At 40.3% G+C, this 22,950-nt stretch overlaps 1 protein-coding gene across 1 annotated transcript in view; it reads left to right on the forward strand.

The window, feature by feature from the left end:
• The first annotated feature begins 244 nt into the window (after positions 1-244).
• Positions 245-22,950, forward strand: part of slco3a1a (solute carrier organic anion transporter family member 3A1a) — a 32,201-nt gene continuing 9,495 nt past the window's right edge. Inside the window, exons 1-2 of the mRNA XM_067501943.1 lie at positions 245-1,161; positions 6,425-6,881. Coding sequence (XP_067358044.1) covers positions 1,003-1,161; positions 6,425-6,881 — 616 coding nt within the window. The 5' untranslated portion in view covers positions 245-1,002. The remainder of the gene's footprint in view (positions 1,162-6,424; positions 6,882-22,950) is intronic.

The raw sequence follows: 22,950 nt of genomic DNA on the forward strand, positions 1-22,950 counted from the left end.
AATCAGCAGATTAATAAATGTCCATGGACAAGCCAACGAGAGTTTTCTGTGACGGTTTTACTTCTGTTTTTTCTGTAGTCACTGTGTTTTGAAAGGTTGGGTAAATTAAGAGGCGTGTGTATAAGCGTTTCGATTATGTCATCAATGACGTCACATAAATGCCTGCGAAATGTTTACCTTTGAAGTCTGCCGGTTGTCAGGAAAACGATGTTTTGTTTGGGCCGTTTTGGAAAGCGAGCAACAAGGTAGTAATGGAAAGTTAAGGGTGGAGGTTTCCTACCAAGTACTGCGGATGCTGTTTGGTTATTATCTCACCACACATCCCTGCTTATTTCTCCAAAGGAAATTACATATGAGAAAAAAACAGATGACTACACACGCTGTAAAACAGACAAACACATACACGGGGCCCTTGTGGACAATTGCAATGGTTTTTCAAGTCAGAGGCAAACTCAGCTGACTTTGAGCGGCTACCGCGCAGCGCCTCTAGGGTCGTGTATGTGCTACGGAGGAGGACAGCAGCAGAGAGAAGGGAGGAAGCGCAGAGACAGAGAGCAGTCAAAGAACCACGGCAGCCCGGAGCGGCTGCATGAGTTAGGAGAGAAGAAGAAGAAGTGTGTAATCTAAACCTCCAGCTGCAGCTCAAACCCGCTAAACACCACGACGGAAACATGCGAGTTGACAGAGATTTGCTCTCCTCTGGTTAACTTGTGCCTTTGCAAACACCTTTAGGGAGTTCGTCTGTTCCTGCGCGTCGACGTGGACGCAATGTTTAGGAACAGGCGGCCGGCAGAGCCCCGCGGAGTTTGGATGTGTCTTTGGTAGCCTGTGAAATGAAAGAGGACAGCATTTGTTTAGGACTAGGAGACTTAGCAACTTGCAGCACGCCGCGAATGTAGTCTTCAGGGAGAAAACGAAAGACTGTACCCTGCCGGTGTTTTCCCGCGGTCATCACACAGCGTCCGGGCTTTCCGCACGACTGTGCGGGTAAAGTGAAGGAGGATGCAGGTGAAGAAAAAACGGGACTCGGACCGGAGCAGCGGGGATATGCTGGAAGGAGACGGCCTCCGCAAAAACACCTCATGCTTTTCAAATATCAAGATATTCTTGATATCGGAATGCGCCCTGATGTTGGCTCAGGGCACCGTGGGAGCATACCTGGTGAGTACAACCCTTAACAGGACCCACTCTGCCTGACTGTGAAGTGAGTCCCTGCTGCTGCGGGTCACATTCACACACCGCCCGTTCTTATCCGGGTCTTATCCTGTGCATGTGGGTTTACAGCTGCTCTACATGCCCCGGTCTAAGGAAACATGGTGCAGAGCAAAGACAGGAGATGTAAACCTGTCTCCGTGTCGGTCCAGTGCAGGATGCAGTACAGATTTCATGCTGCTCAACTGCACCTTGTTTGGTTGTTACTGTTAGAAAGCATCCTGCTGCTTGTATGTGCCATTAGGCCTAATTCCTCTTTAATGTATCGCAACTCAAATTGAGCCTGTTTCCAGTCAATCACGTAGCACTACCTACAGGGTGACCTCAAAGCTCTGGTTAGCATATATTTGGTGGAGGCAGTAATTGGCAGACTTTAACCAAAATGTCATTCAAGGTCGAGCACCCCACCCTCCCATCCCATTTCATTTTTTTTATTTATTTACTTTTACTCTTTCACTTTTACCCTTGCGCATAGAGAAAGCAAAACAACTGAGTTGACAAAGGAACCTTTAAATATGGTTATCTTTGTACCTAAAGATGTGTGTTTTGTTAAAGCGAAAAACACAAAAAAATCTGAAAGCAAGCAGCAGAGACTTTAATATAGATTTTTGGGACAAAGCTCCCTGAAGGGCTCCAAAATATTCCCCAAAGCCTCCCAGAGGAGCTCCAGAGCCTTAGGCATCAACTGTGAACCTTTAGTTTCAACATTAGCTATGTTTATTCTCCAAGAACAACACCACTTTCCCCAGCTAAGTCACAATTAATAGACTAAACCCTAAATGCCTTGGCCATATTTGGAGTGGAACATCTTATCTTCTCTGTTTGTGGACCTGCTGAGCATCAGACATCCTGCAGTTCTGAGCAGTGACAGCACCCCAGTGCCACTCGCAGTCAGTTAGGATGATTTCCTAAAGTGGATGTTCTTCCTCTTTCCTGTTTATTTCTGATAAATCATTCATCAGCGTTAAGCATTTTTATGGCCTGTTAGCTTTGGACACTTGTTCAAACAGTCTGCACACAAAAAACCTTAAGCTTCACAAGAGGTTTATAGCCATTAACCTACACAAACACAGGAGGCAGTCTGGCCTGCTTATTTACACTAAGTTACATTTACATGGGCAGGACAAAGGTCCTCTGGTGAAGTGGTGCCAAACCAGCATCACTAAATGGACGACGGGACTTAAGAGCTGGGAGCGAAAGGACAAAACTCAGCTATTATGGCAACCTTTGCTTTCTGTGAGCTGCTTATAGTACAAGACACTTAGCAACACGCTGCGCCCTGATTTAGCACTCTGACTGTTACTGAACAGACAACATGCACAGGGAAATATCATAAATGGTGTAAATGTATTCTTCTATTTTTGGTTGAAATATGCGCCAAACGTATCTAAAAGGGAAATGGTTTTGCTGAACTTGACTCAGCACAGGCACCAGTGCACAGATATTTGCTTCCAATGGGTTTTGAGCGAGGCTCGCCCTTCTAACCAATCAGAGTAGGTCACTTATCTCTGATGGAAGTGCGTTTTGTAGCTTCTCATTTATTGTACTTTTATGAAACTTGTGTCTGTATTGGGTGGGCAGAACATGGTGGAGCAGAGAGAAGGACTGCGACTTCAAAGAGCAGACAGTCTCATGTAAGCACATTATAGCTGTAAATCGTCTCTCGTAAAAGTGAGATGATTGGACAATAAATCAGTTTGAAAAGTTATATTCAAAATAATAATAAGGTAAATAGAACACTGAACTTTAAGTACTCCTGAGTTTTATTTACAGACAGTTTTACTGACACCTCTACTATCATAAACTTAAAATAATTACATAATAATTTGATGAGTTCAAGCTTTGCTCAATTTACAGTCATTAGGTTCACCGGTCTAGGTAATAATAACTACGGGAACACGTTATTTATAAATATTTATGTCTCAAACCTGCTAAAAGAGTCTGTACATCCAAACACTGTAAAACATTATTAGCTGTTACTTATTGTCAATATATTTGTGACTTCTGTGAGTACAGGTTACAAAACCCCAGGTCAGCAACAGCTCCCGGATAAGAATCACTTCTCACACTTTAGACCACAAGCTACAAAATGCAACTCACGCCTGAAGCTGAACTCTCTTAGTTGAGCAAACATGTAAAAGTGTGGTCAGATTCAACCAGCTGAATGTTGCAAGGAGAGGAAAACTTCACAGTATTCATAGTTGTGTTGAAGTACAGAATATGTATTTGTCCAGATATTACTTTAGTAATTTTCTTTATTCATTAACTAAATCTGTGCTGAAATGTGACTTTTCTGTTATATTTCAAGTTAATATACAGACATTAATCAAAATGTCACTCAAGAAATGCATTATTAGTGAGTCCGCCTTGGGCCTTTTTCATTAAATAGTGCACAGGTGTAGCCATTAATGTGGTCCCTGGTTTCAGTTACCCTTGAGAAAAATCCAAAGTGACATGTTTTTCTTAAAAAAAAAATATATATATAAACTTAAGCAGTATTTTAATGTTATAACAAAAAAATAAATATCCCATTTCAAGAGCTACTGTAATATATGGTGTACTATATGGTGCACAAACACGCTTGGAATGAAAACCATGTCAATATGCCAGTGGCTAATACTATAGCTCATTCAGAATAGTTAAAGTACATTCAGCTAACCTTCATTTGACCTTCAGAGGGTTACACCTCATAAATCCATGTGGAAATAAAATTAGCATCCGATACTTGGGGTATAAACAGCTGCTGCGCCTTCACAAATGGCACCGTTTCAACACTTTCACGTAAGTGTTAAACCATAGTGTGTTGAAGTGACTGTCAGCGTCGAGCAGTTATTTTTCCTGACTGCGGATAATACAGACCCTGTGAGTACATGCTAAAGAAAATGGTCTGTTGAACCAGGGATTCCTTGTGCTCAGACAAGACTGGTTCTTCTGTGAGGTGACAGGATGTCACACAGCATGACGAGGTTTGTTTTGTTGCCGCGCAACATTTCCACAGTCTGAGGCTGTTATTCAGACAAAATGTGACTGTGACCACTGAAAAGTCTGCTATCCACTTGGTTTTTCCCATATAATTTATTATGGTTTTAATCCTTGGGGAATGATGCCTGTTTAACTCAGACTGGAAGTGCACAAGCATGCTGAACCTGGAGATGGGAGCTTAACTCATCCACAGCGTTTCCACTGCAGAAGCTGTCAATCAGAGATGCTCACTCAGGCCTCTCGAGGCATCAGTCTCGGATTAGATGATGGCTTCACTCCCTCTGTTGTACGTCTCTGCAGTGATACTGTTTGTTCAGAGCTAAAGCTGCAATGTCAACAGGTTGTTTAGCCTTGGCATTGTTTCTAAGAACAGGATGAGACACCATTGCGATGGGATCTCAGCTGGGGTGGAGCCAGCTGGGCGTAAATCCAGCTCGTTCAGCGTGTTAGCGTTTGTGAGAAGGAACCGCCAAAGGGGTGGAAATATTGTGACTCATTCTTCAGTTTTCCATCCTCTCAACTTCACTGAAGGACTTCGGTACAAACTGCTCCCAACGATCATCCTCCACGTGCCTTGATCTGTAGTGAAGGAATCACTGCAGCCGTGTGCAGAGCAGCTGAAAGAACGACCCTCTGAACCTCAGTGCTTTGTTTATTTCCTATTCAGCAGCATCTGGTATGCAGAGTTGTGTATACTATACTGTACTTGTGTATAAGAAGACACAGCATATAAACTGCAGCCAGAAACTAGTAAGTGCTTAACGCAACAGGAAGTGGGGGAAAAAGACCTCATTATCAAGAAAGAGTGAACTTCTCAATTCGTGACATTTTACACATCATTTCTAAATTGTGGACAGCATTATACTTGATTCTCCCAAAAAAAACAAGCTCCATACTTTGAAGTACATTTACACATAGTTAGGTACTGTATAATAGAGAACAAAATAAAGTCAATTCAAGCACAGAAAATTATTTATTTGTCCCTAAAGCACCGAATCTCTAGGACATTTTTCTGTTTAGCCAACTTCTGCTCCAATTCAAGTCAGTGTATTTTAAATTAGCATAATAGAAAATATGATTGAAAAAATATTCCAACAGCAAACCTACAAATTGATTTATCTTGCAGTGAAGTCCCACTTTCAAATATTGAGATGTTGGCAGGATTCTATTTTGAGAGCTCAATCAAGTTGGGAAATGGAGAATTGTGATGTTGTTTCAAGGGCAGTTTGGGACAGATCTGAAAATAGCATAATAACTTTTTAAATGTGACACTGTGGTTCACGTCGCACAGAGAGACTGTTCCCACACATCATATGCAAGCACATCTTTGCTCAGCTTTCCGTCAGATTCATTATGCTGCCTTTGAAACATGATGATTAAACGTCTGTGTCTATCAAAGCATGTATGCTCAGTGGCTGATAATAAACAACAGCCTTATAGTATTTGATCACTGACCTCTGAATCACTTCTGACAAACTGTAGTGCAAACAAATGACCATTGTGCTGTTTGCTCCAGCTGGAAGTTACTGGTACGCTCTAACTCTTGTCTGGATGGCAGATGGTAAAAGAGAGAGAATCTCTCGTCAAGCAGTTCTAACTAAAGCCAGGGAGTAAATGTTGCTGTTCCCGACTAATCAGAAACAGAGGCCCGTTGGCAGGGAGGAGCCGCATGTGAATAGATTGTCATTCAGGATATTCCAATGGAAAAGGCACAGACTGAAGCAGCATTTTTTTATTTGTCCTTCCTTGAAAACGTCTGACTTCTCTGTTTCTCCTCCTCAGTCTTCCTTCATTTTAGGGAGTTTTTCCTGACCTGATTCGAGGAACTAAGGACAGGAGATGTCTTGTTGTAAAGTGCCCTGAAGCAAATTTGTTATTTAGTCAGTGCAACAATGTACCGTATCTAGACACTGTACATTGTTGCACTGACTAAATAACCTATGATCCATGGTCACTGATGTATATGTTATTTTAAAGGTGCACACCGTCATGCCATCCAGCCACATCTATAATATGATGCAAATCAAAATCAGATTGCAACGTACTGTGATCCATCAGCAAACATGGATTGACCTGTAATTTTACATCCCTAATATCCAAATCCAAGATAATTCCTAGTACTAATGAGTCATATGAGGATTTTGCTTGATTTTGTGTTTATGCTTCATTCAGCATTATCAGCATTGCCCTATGACCCTGACTGGTTTTTGTGTTCCATTGTTGTTTTCAGGTGAGTGTGCTGACCACATTGGAGCGGCGGTTCAACCTGCAAAGTGCTGATGTCGGAGTGATAGCTAGCAGCTTTGAGATAGGAAATCTGGCACTGATCCTGTTCGTCAGCTACTTCGGAGCCAAAGCACATCGTCCGCGTCTGATAGGCTGCGGGGGCATTGTCATGGCACTTGGCGCCCTTCTCTCTGCTCTCCCAGAGTTTCTAACAAATCAGTATGAAATAGGTGACATGGGGAGGACTGATGCTGGTCGGGATGTTTGTTCCAACAGCAGCAGCGTGGACACCCAGCTGGGTGAGGACAATGTGTGCGCAAACAAGGCCAACACCAACATGATGTACCTGCTGCTCATTGGAGCCCAGGTCCTACTGGGGATTGGAGCTACACCGGTCCAGCCTCTAGGAGTTTCCTACATCGATGATCACGTGAAAAAGAAAGACTCGTCCCTCTATATAGGTGAGCCATCTTCATAAAACTTAGGAAGTTAAATCTAATCTGCCACTATGAATGATGTTTTGAGACATTGTTTACGATGAGCAGTGAAAATTAAAAATCTGTTGCCACAGATTGAGCTCCCAAGGCAACTAAACATGGTACAATGTAAAGCCAGCCATGAGCATATTTGTTCATAGCCATCAGGCGCAGTTTTTGCGTAGGCAAGTCCATTGTGCTGTGCTCTGCTGTACACCATCACCCCTTTGTTCCAAGCACAGGTCTGTTCACGTGAGTGCCAGGTGAGCAAATCTTGGAGTTCTTTAATCTCCATTACAGCAGTTTCAGTGGTGAAGAGGCCTGACATGAGTTAAATGTCTGTGCTTCAATCCTCTTTCTCAAGGCGAGAGGCTGCTGATGTGGCTCTTTGAGATTTAAAAGGTGCATTCAAAGTGCTGTCTGTGCGAAATGCTCAATTCACAATGGCCGTTTAGGAAAATGGATTTGCTGTGGTATGTGTTGTTTTGGTACTCAGAAAGTAGCTTTCAGTAAGATAGAGGATTGTCAAATCTGTAGCTTTTTTCCAATATCAAATCTACTAATGCTTTACAGTGAGACATATCCACTTAATGGTACTATGCAAATAAACATTTTTTCTGTATATAAAGGTTTTCTCTGTTTGCTGCTGGCTACTTCTATGGGCCATGCTGACATAGGAGGGATATCAGCTGTCTCATTTAAATGTTTAGTGTTACAAACTGTAACCATCAGAGGCCATGATGCCTGTATCTTTAAACTTTCCACTTTTGAGTTGCTCATCAGCAGATGAAGCTGACAGAAGTTACCTGCAAAGCACAGCCACAAATCCATGTAATAGCATGGTTCTTTTCTTTGACTGTGACCTCTCTGTAATTTGTTTTCCAGGCTGCCACTTTAGCCATTGATAGAGTGGATGAGATGTGTCTGCATAGTGTGTACTGTTTGTTGTCAGCATGGAGCAGAGACAATGAGAGTCTGAAACCAAGATGAGTTCAGGGTGGCACACACCCTTTCAGATCCATTCTTACTGCACCATGCTGTGTGGCTGCCTTTTGTCACCCAAATACAAATGTGACCTGCGAACAAAGGCAGCAGTGTGGCCATCTGTAATCTCAAACCTAAAGCTGGTTTTCTTAATTGCCAAGCAGCTCAATGTGCTTTTTATTTAAAACAGAAAAGATCCAGAAAAAGTAGGAGGCTTTTAGGCTGTTTGCAATGGACGATGGGAAGTAGGCTGCCAATGATGCAGGTTTGGCTGCGGTAGGAGAGAGAGATTTGCTTCTGCCCTGTTCCAGATAAGCTGCAAGGAGAGTTAGAGGAAAACAACCGGTGAGCAGCAAGGAACAATGTGGTATTGAGACACACTCAGCTGATCGTCCTAATCCTTCTGCTGCTGTCATGTGCCCTCAGCTGCATGAATGGAGTAGATTGTCTGAAATTCTGTGAGATTTCCTTTCACATACTGATAATGCATTTGGATTATTCATCAGTTTACGTCAACAACTTCACATTCTCACTGTGGTGAGAGAAAGTTTGAAAACACTGTAGCTGAGAAATATTTGCCGATTTCCTGGAGGGTTTATACAAGTTGAATAAGCTTTGGTTTCACTCTGCCAAACACATCACTGAATAATATTAATATCAAAAGATTGTATCATTTTAGATAAGATGAATGCTGCTGTATTGTGGGACTTTCAAAACATGAAAGTAAATCAATCCATCATTTCTCAGGTTATTTTGACGCTGCGGGAAGGTTTGCAGAAAGGCCGATGGGACGTTTAGGAGGGCCTATAGAATTCATGAAAAACTTAAATTAACAACTTTTTAAAAGCGAGATTTCGTCCTGACTCGTATCTCACAGCCCATTTAATAGACAGATATGCCTGCATAGACATGTAGAATAAAACCTCCTCTGCTCCCGCTTTGCTCTCATATTCACACTTCTGGATTAAAAGTGTGTATTAATCTGCTGTTTGCCATGTCGACTCTTAAAAAGAGTATTTATTTATTTATTTATTTTCAGACCACAGCTGCTGCCTGTCACTATTGTCAAGCACATTTTTGCCTGGTGATCTGCTATTGTTAAAATTAGAGGTTGAGCTGAATGGACAGGTGAAAAGTTGGTGCGTTTGACAGAGGCGGGGCTTGCCCTGTAACAGGACACTGGTGGATGGGAAGCAGAGCAGAGGCTTGGAGAAGAGCCATAATTACAGAGTGAAGCAGGAATGCCAACCAGCCAGCCATGAGGTAGGACTGAGTGGGCCCGGGCACACATGCATACCACATAAGCCTGTGAAAAACAACTCCTCCAGAAGCTCTGACTGCCTGGTTTTAAAGTGCATATAAGTGCAGGCTTAGCCTATTGCCTTCTAAACACCTGTAAATCACAGTCTGCTCTGACACTAAAGAGAGCTGTTCATCTCTTACTTCTTAAGATATGTTAAGATTTTTTTCTTGTGCTGCTGAGTGCTGTGTGTTCTACAAGGAAATACCTTGAGTATTCTCAAGGAACCAGTTTGAATGTAATCACAAACACTGTCAAACTTTAAAAGTCAAACATAAACATATGTATTGTATGGCATCGTGTTGTTTTGGTTTGTTTCCCGTGTGGAAACGTAGGCACTAGTTTCTGGCCAAACGAAACAAAATGTGATTGGATAGATTGCGTCAACAGGATCTCCATTCCCACTGCTCTATGACCTTTCACTATCCAGTGCTAATTCTGGCTCTTCCCACAGGACCCCTGACTGCATAAATATACTGTACAGAACACACACATAAGTGTGTGAGCTGATGTTGTGTATTATTTGTACCACACAATCTCAACCCAGCTGTCTCAAAGTTTCAGAAGCTTTTTAACTGCCTGGGATGTCTTCATTAAACTGTAATATAGAGTAATGTACATAAACCAGGGAGTTTAACCTCTTGAGAACCGAGGGAAAAAGTGCATTTTGCTGCAGTCTCCATTTGATCTCAGCATGAAAACAAAGTACCCCTCTTCCCACCCAAACACATGAGAGATCATTGCAAAGGCTTAATAGTGTAGCTCAAATGAGTCAAAAGATATAGATCAAAGACGAATGTCCACAACAGAGGAAATAAATTAATAGGGTGGGTCTCGGGAAATATGACATTTAATAATTCATAATTTTTATGCGTCTTTTCATATAAATTCCATAGATTTGTACGCGAGCTTTTCTTGTAGCATAATAAAAATAAGATGTGATCAAATTCACAATGGAGGCTTAAAATGCTTTTTACCAGGGCAGCTTCTCTTACTGGACTAAATAGCACAGTTTTGATGAAATGGCTTAAAGTCTGAATTGCACTGTTTAATATGTTACCATGTTCACAAAAATATTCAAGATATTTTTCAAAATATTTGAAATTTCATAGCACATAGGTTAATTTGCAAAAGCAGAATTTGTTTCAAACAGTGCCAGACATTATCTACAATATCTACACAGGGAAACAAACGAGCCAAAGACTTGAACAACCCACATCAGCCTTTGCAGGTTGCCTAATTAGTTTATCATCTCAACAGGTTTTGGCTTGTCCCTTCAGGGGTCGCCACAGCAGAACGCTAGTTGATTGGCATGAGTTTTTATGCTGGATGCCCTTCCTGTCAACCCTCCCATCTTTTTCTATCCAGGCTCGGGGCTAGCATCAAGGTGGCCCTTGATGGCTGGGCAGGGCCGCACCTGGTGGGCTGGGATTTGAGTCTGCGGCATACTGTAACCAAACCTCATGCCCTGCCCATTGAGCCACCCAGCCCCCCCTGATTAGTTTACCATCTATAACACATTAAACATACATGTCAAAATGGTTAGTTTAAATGCTCGACTGTGCAGACCTTCATACTTCAGTACCTCTAGTTATCAAATCCATTTAGTAACCTACTGTCAGCATTGCTGTCAGTCAAACACGTGCACCAGGCCAAGCACTCAGAGGGTCGAATGCTAAAGGAGGATTTCTGATATAAGACCCTTTAACCTGGAGAATAACCATTCATAGCACATTCCACTTTCAAAAAAGGGGTGACTAATTGGGATTTTAGTTGGACTTTATAATCTCATCCACCATTGAAGGACAGCAGTGGGCAGCACTGCAACAATTGCAATTTATTGGCAAGCACAAGTCTGCAATGACAGGACAAGCTGTGGGGTAACACTGAGAGTAAAAAATCATATCTTGGTATTTTGCTGCCAACCAAGTGTTTATAATTTATTTTCTGGCCTCAGCACTGTCTTTCTTCAAACTTTGAAATTAGAACAGTTTTTTTCATGATAAAATTCAATATGTTATGATGAATTCTGTCATTTGAACATAATACGATCTACAGGGATATGTTGAGCTAGGGGTTTGTTGGGAAAACTGATGGCAGTAGTAACGGTGACAAAGGTCTTGACAGGGATCCTCGAGAGACTTGTCAACGTTCCTTCTAAAATTCTCTGACTCCAAGTAGTTGCTGCAGTTGGGCATTTATATAAGCTACTTAAACTCGGCGCATGTTAATATCATCTTGAAGGATTAGATTCTAAATGGGTTTTTCCGTCCCTGGCATAAGCTGTATTCTGAGTTTGCCTAGCAACACCAGTTAGTTTTATCTCAAGATGATAAACAGTGTTGCAGTAAACATTCATCAAGCAGCCGCTGCTCCCCTGCATCGCTGTAATGAACTGTGTGGGCTTGTCTTCCCGTCGTGTGTGACAGAATGCTCAGCATTCTGCTGCTGCTGCTTCTACATTACAAGCTGAATGATCCACACACTTTTACAATGTGCTGCAGGCCCAGCTGCGACGACTGCTCCCTTATCGGTTACTTTCAGGCTGGTCTGACATGGTACAGAGGGCAGTCAGCATGAGATTGTGGTGTAACTTGTCAGCAACATGCTGCAGCCGTTTCAAAGCTAATTAGTAATTATCCCCAAACACTCTGAGTATCGCATCATGTGAAGGAGGCAGAAAGAAACTCATAAGTCCACATAACACTGAGCAGAGGGAGCCTGCATGCTCCACTTCTGATTTGATAAATGGGAAGTCATAGTGATTGATTAGTGACTGCCCAAAGTGAAAGTCTCATTAAATTTAAACAGAGGGAGTTGATTTGATTTGAGTCTGCTATTCTTCCCTGAATCTAATAAGGTCATTTCTCAGTCTGGTGCCGTGATAAAGCAAAACATCCAGAGCACATTGTCCACTGTAAATATTTTTTCAGTAGTTGCTGTAGGAAAGTTTATTTTTGTACACCCATTTGTTCTATCTGATAATGTTAAACTAACCTCACATGGGTGTGGACAAGGTGGCCTCTTATATTCCCACATTCAGCAGGCCATGTAGTAGCCTTTTAAGGACTCGTCGCCTGGCTGCTCATTTGAAGTGAGTCACCTCCCTCAGTCAATCTTATGTTTTTGTGGAAAACTATTACAGCAAAGCTATAATTACTGCAGTGCATGTTTGGCTACAGTCTGTCCACTCGTGTTTGTTGGGTGTCTGGAAGGTTGGGTCAGATGGAAATCTTCAGAGGTTTTACTAAATTCCCCATTTTGTTTTGTCTGACAGTGTTGAGAAAAACAGCTGATTAAATGAGCCACATTTTCCTCTTTAATGTAATAAAGCAAACTTACAGCAAATAAAAAATATTATTTCAACTTTGTGTTTTAACATAATAACATACAGTATATAAATGTTATTCACATAGATCTTGTTCTGATTTTAGAGGTGCTGCTGTTGTTTTGTATTGTTGCTGAGGGTATTAGTAAAGGCATTTACACTGTATATTTTTATACATTAGTTCTTTATAGTCGCAGCATTTTAAATTAAAGCAATATCAACAACTCAAAGTAGCCAGAAACCTCAGAGCAGAGTTGTAGCAGAGTTAAGTTGTTGTGGCTTCTCCATGTGGTGAGGTTCAGTATTTCTTTTAACTTTTTCCAATTGCACTCTAAACTATGTTACTATGTGTTAGCAAACCACAAAATGTAATGAGTAATGGTTATTTGTTGTCATTCGGTGTTAATTAAATGTCAGTAGGCGTAACTAACATTTACCATGGAAACATGGGTCATTAGAGTGAGAGAAGGTTAACCTCCTTTTTAGGTAGGCAGAGCTTTGGCGATGTATGCGTTAATATGCCTTAATTAGACGTGCACAAGTAATTTTATTGTTGCACCTATGCAGAGTTGGATCCTTCAAAGACCTTTTCCATAATTCCACTGACGGTGGGGCCAACTTCTCCTGCCTGGTGAAGAAGCTGCTTGTCCATCCATTAACCCACTATCAAACGATACAGTGCAAATTCACAACAAAGTAATCTCTCGCACTTCACAGATTAAAGACAAGACTATAAAGATGTACAGAGAATATCCCCCTTGAGCACGCCCTAGGCAACAGTGGAGAGGAAAAACTCCCTTTAACGGAAGAAATCGCCAGCAGAACTAGGCTCAGGCTGGAGAGAGAAAAGAAAAGAGCAACAAAAGGCAACAACAAAACATTGTGCAGGTTGGTAGGACCAGTAGCTGTGCATTAGAAAACACACAGGTAGAGAGCCAGGGACACCTGCAGAAAGGGAAAGAGAGCTGGAGACAGAGAGAAAGACAACGACGAGAGAAAGAACACACAAAGTTCATGTTCTACAGTTGTGACAAACATAGAAGCTGTGGGGTTGGATGGCAAAATAGGTCAGACCTGTGTGTGAAATGGATCAGCACTGGATAGTACATACAGTATGAGACCCCGCGGGTTGTGTCACCAGAGCCTGCAGAGCAGTTGGTGGAAGCAGCTTCTAGCTGTTTCCGTAAGTGAGTTATTTTTATTTTCTCACCAAATTGCAATCTGCAGCAGTTCAGATGAGGCTCAGGTGCTCAGAGTAGTATCCTGCTGTATTTGGGCCTGAAAATGCTTGTGGCACCTTTTCCTCTTACTGAATCCGTTTGGCCACAGTAAACCCGGCCACACCAGCATGCAGCCTTCTCATGGCTAACTGGGTCAGGCTCTGTCACTGCTGATTAAAAAGGGGGATTTTTTTTTTTTTTTTTTTTTGGTCCTGTGTTGTGGGAGGAGAAGGGGATAAGAGGTGGGAGGAGACAAATCATAAACACAGTCATATCGCAAGCGGTTGCCACAGAAACGGATGGTTGTCAGTTTTTTTTAGCCACCCCTGGATTGAGATGCTCAGTCCTTCACTGCTTCTTCTTTGGACGATGCAGCTGTTACCACACACAGACGATGCAGAGACGCCGGCTGCTGGTCAGCTCCCGGCTTGGATTTGCAATAACTGCTCATCTGAAAAATTAAGTGTTAAGCGTGTGGCATGTCCTGACGAGGACTTTGCTCAGGAAAGACAGATTCACACAGTGCTAGTGGCTTTACCACAAATCCTAAGCTTCATTGATTGAGTGGTGTGTAAGTGGTTGCTCTGTGGGCTCCTAGGATTACTCAGAAACATGTTCAGCACTTAATCCCCATATCACTGATGGTGGTGAGTGAGGGATAACCATGCCTAATTAAATGGACTCTGATCAATAGGTGGGCAGTAATTATAATTAAAAACTGTTTAATTCAAACAACTGTTATTTACTCTGTGGGAAGTGAGTCTGTTTTTTTCTGGCTTTGTTTATAATCCATCCTTGTTCAGCTCCATTTGAAAACCAATAAGACAATGGCACTGTATTTCCTGCCATTGATTGATTCAGACTGATACAAAAGCATTTGTTTGCCACTTTCAATCAAAGTGGGTAGAATCTTTTTGGTGTATGAAGGCAGAGTATTCAGTGTTATTCTAAATTAACTTTTAATGGATTGACATGATAATGCAATCATACCACGTTATTGTGTTTAAAAATCGAAAATGGTTGGGTTCCCAAAGATTGTTTTCATTTCAGCTCCAGTTCCAATGTGACAAAATGTATCTAAGATCTGAGGCAAACAAATATCTCATTGGACGTCTTTAACAAGCTGTTCTCTTTCTTATTATCACATATTTACCTAATGTTCAAGCTTCTTGTTTTATCTATTGCTGACTGACTTCTTCACCTGCTGAAATAAAAACCATTAGCTGCAACTGAATAATGAGAATTCTGTTGATGAATTGTTAAAAGGACAAAATAAAAATCTTGGCTTATGGTAATATGCTCTCTGCAAGAGTAATTAAGATTGCAGCATACTAGGATGTTTTTATATGTAGATTAAATCAGTATCAACTAAAATATTACTGTTATCCTGGCCGCAGTTTTGCCAAATTATTAATATTTAGTAATTATACTTATTATTTAAAGTATTATTAGTCATTTGACTCTGTTTTTCCTACTCACAACACCTCACACCTTCAGTCTTCCCAATAGATTCTGCCGTGACCACAATTAGAGCTCTGTTATAATTGGTGGAATACATCGTGTTGTTCAGTCTGCTGTATATTGTGGGCCTGCTTTTCACACGTTCCTGGAGAAACAGGAAACAGGCTGTTGGCATCTCTATCCTTACAATTAGGCCAAGCCACCTGCTGAAGAAGCTGTTACCAGCTGCTGTCAAACAGTCCCAAACCTCTTCGTGCTCCTTGTCTTCAATAGCGCAGCTGTGGCTCTTCAGCAGAGAGACATATACAATCTGGATTTATGCCCTTTCTCCTCCATGCCTTCATCCTACCACCCAACTCCCCAACAATGGAGACTGTGTTTGGCTCCATCTCGGCTCTGAGAAAACCTCTGAAGCAGAATCACAGCAGATCACTGTAGCTGGGCAAAGTGACAGAGCTCTGTTACCAGTGTCTCTCTCGACTTTGCTGACCCGGTGAACACACAGTTGGCAGTCTGACCAAGTCCTCTGAGATTCCAGCATCACATCAGTTCCCCATTTGAAAACATGCCCGGTGTGTTTATGTAATCTAATGCCGCAGAAAGACCATCATTATTATTGTTACAGCAGCCAAAGCTTACATTACTGTAATATTTGAAAAACTTGCTAGGCCTTCAAAGATGACCTGGCAGAACTAATCCAAAAAACAGCCATTTAAAAGGTCTTTTATTGTTTTGATGTGTGCAGTTTACTCTCGTGTGACAAACACTTAAGATCACCCCATTAATTACAAGTGTAGATTCTGTAAGACACAAAATACCAACTCCAGTTAGATTAAACTAATACTGGTGTCCTTCAGGTTAATGTGAACTTTCACTGCTTCCTGGAATAGTTGAACTGTGACATAAGGTTAATTGGACTCAAAGATTAAATTTACCTCATGTTAGGTTAAAGTAGCCTAATGCCTAAGTAAATGAAGAAACTGCAGGCAGGCATACGGTGGTCATAGAAAGTATTCTTTGCCCACTTTAGTGTCTTGTAGATTTCATTTTACATTGAAAAAATATCTTTTATTGTAATATATCAAATACTTTGTGCATCACAACAAATTGAAAAGTCTTCCTCCACAAAAGGGGGTCTATGTTTGGTTAGACTAAATTTAATAGATGCTTTTTAAACAGTCTGTCCCACTCCCAATTTGTTGACTTTTCCTTATCACTATATTTCTTATCAGCGTCCACATTTTATTTATAAGGAGGCAGGATATGATCCTAGGAATCCTATGATAGTGTTTTTTTTTTTTCTTTTCCTAATATGATGGGTTCACTCTGCCTTACATAATTTGAAAAGGCCAGCTTTTTCCTTTAAATTAAAAAAAGCATTTATTTCCATGACAGGGCTTCAGTGTTTCAGCTCTATCTTGTATTTCACTAGATAAAATTTTTTTGTTTTCCCCATCCTGGTGTAACGTGTAATTCTTTAGTGATTTTTCTCTGTATTGCCCATCTGTTGGCAACAGCAGATCTCCATTCAGCTTTTACAGCTTTTCTACACTCTTATATAAAACTTTGAGTTTTATGGAATCATTAATTAACTACAAATTATTAAAGGTTAAAAGATTGTAGAGAACAAGGTGACAGGTTTGAGTGAATTACTTATAGCAATAAGCTTAATATATGTGACCTTAGCATGTCAGACAGTGGTGATGCAGGCATCTGTCTAAACAATTATGTGTTAGATATAATACAGCAAAATGTGCATGTACTGTAGGCTTAGTAAAAGTTACCTTCATGTGCGTTTATACTTAAAATAGCCTCTTGTCTCTTTAAACCTGTTGATATGAGGTGAGGCCAGACTCTGTCATCCCGTTTTAGGCTGTGACCTCTCTGAGGCTTAGATTGAGCAAGAGCTTGATTTAATGTGACAAAGTTGATAGTTTCAAATGTATCCTTTAGCTTCACTTTTTATATAGCAACCACTCACTCATCAACAGTCATTTGCCCCAATGCGAGTTAGAAGTTTAATAGAGGAGAGACCTGATGTGTGAGGATGGCTGGTTTCAAATTTTAGAGCGGTTTTGACGTAAGCAGAAGTTAAAGTAGGATGATCCTGATCTAATGGCATTTGAATGTGAGTTGTGAGCCTACTTTAAGCTGTGGCTTGTTATTTAGGTCATGGTTGCTGAGTTACTATAGGCTACAACTGACCAACAAACCAGAACTTTCACATTCATTTACGGCTCTTAGAATGAGTTTTCAGATAGTCAATCTATAGATATATTATCAGAAATTGTTTTGAATCATTTTATGGATACATTTTTAACAGATTTAACAACACAAAAATAAACCATAATTTGCCTCCAATCACACATATTGCATATTTGTGTACAACCTGGATTAGCTTAATTGATATACTGCTCCACTGGGTGGTATGTTTTGTTTAGTTTTTTATCCCAAAATGCTTGGTCAAAAATTCTTTTAACAAATATTGTCTTAAATGCTTTGATTTGCTTAACTTTGTAAAACAGTCTGAAGTATCCAACTCAACTGCATTTGCACAAGATCTCTGGACTTCAGAGCATATAGGGGAATATTTTAAAACATATCTCAACCAATCACACTTTTGGTTGATTTGCTGAAGTGTTTATTTAAATAAATAGATAGATAGATAGATAGATAGATAGATAGATTAGATAAATAAATAAATAACTACTCAACCTGTTGCCTTGTCTGAAACATTATTAGCAAACCTGACATTTCCAAACGATGGAGAAGCTACTGTATATTAATAGATCAAATAATATGTAGCTACCAAGGTGCAAGCATTTACTCTTTATCTAATAGGATGTTTTAAAGTACACAGTTACACTTACTGTACTACTTTCAGGATAAATAACGTTTTTCTTGACAACTGAAGTTGACGTTGATACCAAAAGCCACTCAGGTGGGGTAAGGCTTCACTTCCTGTGGTAAAAGCTGCTGTCTAATGCTGTTAGGTGTATGGCTCACTGAAGATTTTGTAGCCATTAATCTCCTCTGCACCTCATCAAAATAGACCTCACTTAAGAAGTGTCGTTTGCATGTCTTGTACCTGTTTGTTATCAATCCTGTCGGCTGATTTTACATAGCAGTTAACCACATAAACTGTTCATGCTCCAATCTTGTCTGACGTGTCTCGCGTCTCATGCTAAAAGTTCACAGAATTAAATCCTATTACATCTCAGTGAAAAGATTTTTATTTCTTTCTATATTGCCTTGTTTCCTGTGTAGCTACTTAAATTTTGTTGTCGTTCACAAGTTCACATCTTAGGTGCCACTGAAAGGTCACAGAGCAAGAGTCTGCAGGATTAGAGTGTCAGTAGTATTGTCCAAAAATAGATGGGGAAGTGGTGCTTCAGATGGATATTCTTTGAGAAATGTAAGATAGGAATTGTGTCAGTTCCCCTCTGAGTGCCTGAAGACAAATGACTGTGAGATATAGATCAGTTGTGACAGCAAAAAAAGTACAAAATAGAAATGAGAAGAAGAAAAACTTTACAGAGACGGGTCAAGCAGATAAAATAATCATTTTACAGATTCCCAGAGCATTTTACTTTTTAATCCATGTATTCATTATAATTGGTACTGCATGACTGTGGCTACAGCTGATAATTTCCTCCAGGTATATTGTATTATTAGCAGATTTATTGTAACAGGCAGAAATTGAGATCCAGAGAGATTACGTTATAACTCCTTTAAATGACTTTTTATGAATGACATCCTCATATCTAAATGCACAAATAGTTGTGAATCATGAAAAAGGAGACCAATGCACATTTAACAGCTTGTCCATGTTTAGCAAGTAATAAGAAGATAACATTAACTAAATTTCTAAAATAATTTTTTTTAATCTGTTATGTTGTAGAAATCAGCTGAGCTGAACACAGTCATCCAAAGAAAGCTAAATCCACATTTGTGTGCCACCTCACTGGATGATTTAAGCCTGCCAATACCCACCAAGTAACCAACAACATGCATATCTAACTACTATATTGTCTTAATTGGCAGCATGCAGTCTAGCCCACCAAATAAACAGTCTTCCTCAGCTATCCCACCGTTAGAACCAGCAAAGCATACATTTCGGTCTAACATCACCAGGTGAAAACATGTTGATTTTAAAACCCCCAGCTGCTTACCACCCAGGATGTCTCTCTCCACTTGCGCAGTCCTTGTGTTAATACTCTGCCCATAGACTTTATACTGGTAGGATGGCATGCAAGTAAAAAGAGCTCTTTATAAGCTCTAGGAAAGTTTTTACAAATACAATATAAATAAAACTGTAATGATATAACAGGTCATGATACAAAGAGTAGTTATAAACATTTTTCTATAATTATATTATTCTTTTATAATGTTTTAAATAATATTTTTTGTTCCTATATTACATCACAATAATATAATTAGGATAATTTGCTTAATGGAAACCTTTACATATTGGTAATAAAATAACACATCTACTTAAATAGATAAAAGGACAAAAACTTTTTTCTAATATGATTGAAGATAATTATTTTAGAGATTTTTTAATGGCTGTGTCATTGTTGGTCACAACTGGTAAAAACAAGCTCTCTCTGAGTAATGTTGATGAGACAATATCCTGCTTCTTAATTTATCCATGCTAACATCCTTTTAAATAATCAATAATCAATTTTACTTTAAAATGCATGCGAGAGGGCTTGATAGCTCAGCGGTAGAGCATTGGGTCGGAATGCAGAAGGCTGTGGGTTCGAATTCCACTATCTAGGCACTATCTAGCCACCAAAGACCACCTTGGTGCCGGTCGAAATTTGGGAGCGTTGCATCAGGAAGTGCATTCTGGAAGGAGTCACAGTGGTGTAAAGCACGTATGTGTGTGTGTGTGTGTGTGTGTGTTTGTATGCATGTATGTATGTTGGTAATGACAAGAGAAGAGGAAGCAGATCACTGGATGTTAGTTGTGGTGCGTGACGACAGCTTCTTTTAGTCAGCATGCAGGAAATTACTTGTTCTCAGCCTGTATCTGGCCTGTTCCTGAGAAACACTTGTGTCATGATAACAAACTGATGTACAGAAGAAGAGGAAGAAAGATTTTTTTGTTTGTTCGACAGCTCTGCAAATCTCATAGTCGTAAAATGTAACAGCCAAGTGTAAGGGGACCTTTTAGATTTTTTTTTAATCAGCTTTATGTTGCTTTTCTGTTCCCAGTCTCTTTTTGCTCGTGCTATCGCTTGACCTTCTGAGAGAAAGCCTTTAGGCCAGAAAGTTGGAGACCGGAGACACTTGCTCTTGGCTTTATCATTGGCTGTCATTAGCTCATTCTCATTGGGAGCGTGGCCACTTGTGAAGTTGGCACAAGCTGCTGTTTGTCCTCCCCCATCCCAGAGTCTTTCTGCTCCTGTTTAGCCGTGAGGATTACTGGAGCTACCTTGAGCTGGATTAATGGAGGAGGAGGAGAAGGAGAAGGAATTCCATTTGTACACCAACATCGATTAAAATGAGCCTTTCTGTTTAACTTCATGATGGTCTAAAACTAAACTTGGCCTCTGACTAAGTTACACCTGAATCCACATTAACCTCACGAAGGATTTTATGAAGAGTGCATGACAGCCTGTTGCTCTTATCCCCTCTTTTTATGGCTTAATCTTTCCATAATATTTTGACTTTGCCATTAAAAAAATGTGCAAGATGGAAGTGCAAGTATGCGGCCACATATTGTACCTAAAGTTTCTAGAAATGCTGTCCAAGTGTGAAGATTACACAATTGCATTTTTATTTAACCACACGTGCTATACAGGGAAGAACTGATTCAAATCTACCTCTTGCAGTTATGGAAACAGCGCTCTTTATTCTTGGAAGATAATACATAGGTATTTGTATATTGACTACTTTTTTTTCAAGTCAACTTTTCAAATGTAGCATGCAGGTTATGAGATGCACTTGTAGGTCAGCTAATAGCCGGAAAAGGATGAGCCTCGTGTGCATTAGCGTTCCCAGCATTTCCTATTGGTCTCTAAACAAATTTGAGAGGCAGACAAAAACACTAGACCCCAGCGTTGTTATTGAATTACAGCTGACATGCTCCCCTGAGAGTATAATTCACAGGATACTAAAAGGCTCAACCAAACTACAGCATAAACAAATTAGTTTGCTTTGTACTTATCTCGTAAAGGGACTGTTGGAAGGGGAATGGATTTGGGGTTAGTTTGGAATAGCAGTGTATTACAAAGATTACCCATGGCTGTCCTTCATAGAGAATTAATATGCTTAACTTAGGTTTCCCTTTTTCTGTTTAATCTTGTTGTGAAAAAACGTGAAGCATATTTTACATTTTAGCTCATGCAGGCACAGTTCCTTGCACACGTATTCACTGTCTTAAGTTAAGTGAGAAAATTGATACCACTCTCTGCCTGTTGAGTAAGCTTAGCACGAAGTCTGGAAAATAGAGATAAACAAAGAGCTTCTGCCCGGGGCGACAAAATAAACCTAGCAATTAGCACTTTATATCTCACTTGTTAGCTTGTCAATTTCAAATACTTTGAAAGCCTTTAGACAGATCCAGACCTGATTTTTAGCCAAGAATACAATCTTTGCGCTGAGCTAAGCCACCAGTTGTTAGCTTTGACTTCATTAGCCAATTAGCTTAGCTTAGCATAAAGGCTTTAAGCAGAGGGAAACTAGCCCAGATGACGGTTGTTCACCTAGACTCACTCACTTTGTTGGTGAACAGCGGGGTTGCACGGTCACAGAGCGCGACTACAGTAACCCAAAGTACACTTTTGTGCCAAGCTAGGCTAATTACAGGTTAGCATTGCTTTGCTCCTCACACTCCCCCACACTTTTCAAAGCCCATCAGGTAGTCATAAATACCATATTGCAATAAATAAGAAGCTAATACACATACTTAAATGCTGATATCAAGGTCTTCTCTGATTGGACAGAAGGGTGAGCCTCTGTCATAACAAATATCTCTGCACTGCTGTCATTGCTGTTAAGTGCACACCTCTCCACATTTAGATATGTATTGAAGCATATTTCTATAAAGATATATCTGAAAAATGTTGCACACTATAAATTGTAAACTGGGTAATTAAAGCATACTGTGCTATTTAAGATTTGTCTTGCTCGTAGCAGCTTTATTGTAATGTGGCACTTTATTCTGGCCTACAGGTTTCCTGTTCATGTTCCTGCCAGCTTAACCCCACAGTTGAAGACTCAACATACAGCATGTTTTCCTCCAAAGACTTTGATTTTGACACACACACACACACACACACACACACACACACACACACACACACACACACACAATAAAAAGAAATCTTTCAGGAGGCCGTTGGCACCAACTTCTAACTTGCATGCCTGTTATTTCTTGTTCAGAAGCAGCAGATTGATAAGGAGGCACAGACTTAGATGAATATTTTCCACATGCAAAGCTCATGCTGTGGTACAATGTTATCATCAAGGAGACAGCGTTTTTTAAAGCAACCGGGGTAAGCATGGATCTCTGTGGAAACATTTATCCCCTCGCTGGTCATGGACACGTGAGCTAACTTACCCATCATCGCCTGGAAGCTGATTTCACTAACTGAATTTCCTTTTTGTGGTTTCCTGTGGTGAAGGCAATTGTAATGTTGTTGCTATGAGAAGACAACACTCAGTTTCTAAGGAAACACTCGAAACAGAGAGTGCACAGGCCTCATTTGTGACACCACAGGCAAATTTACTAGTAACATAGCAAACACAGCC

The sequence above is a fragment of the Channa argus genome, chromosome 4, assembly GCF_033026475.1.
Source record: "Channa argus isolate prfri chromosome 4, Channa argus male v1.0, whole genome shotgun sequence".
NCBI lineage: Eukaryota > Metazoa > Chordata > Actinopteri > Anabantiformes > Channidae > Channa > Channa argus.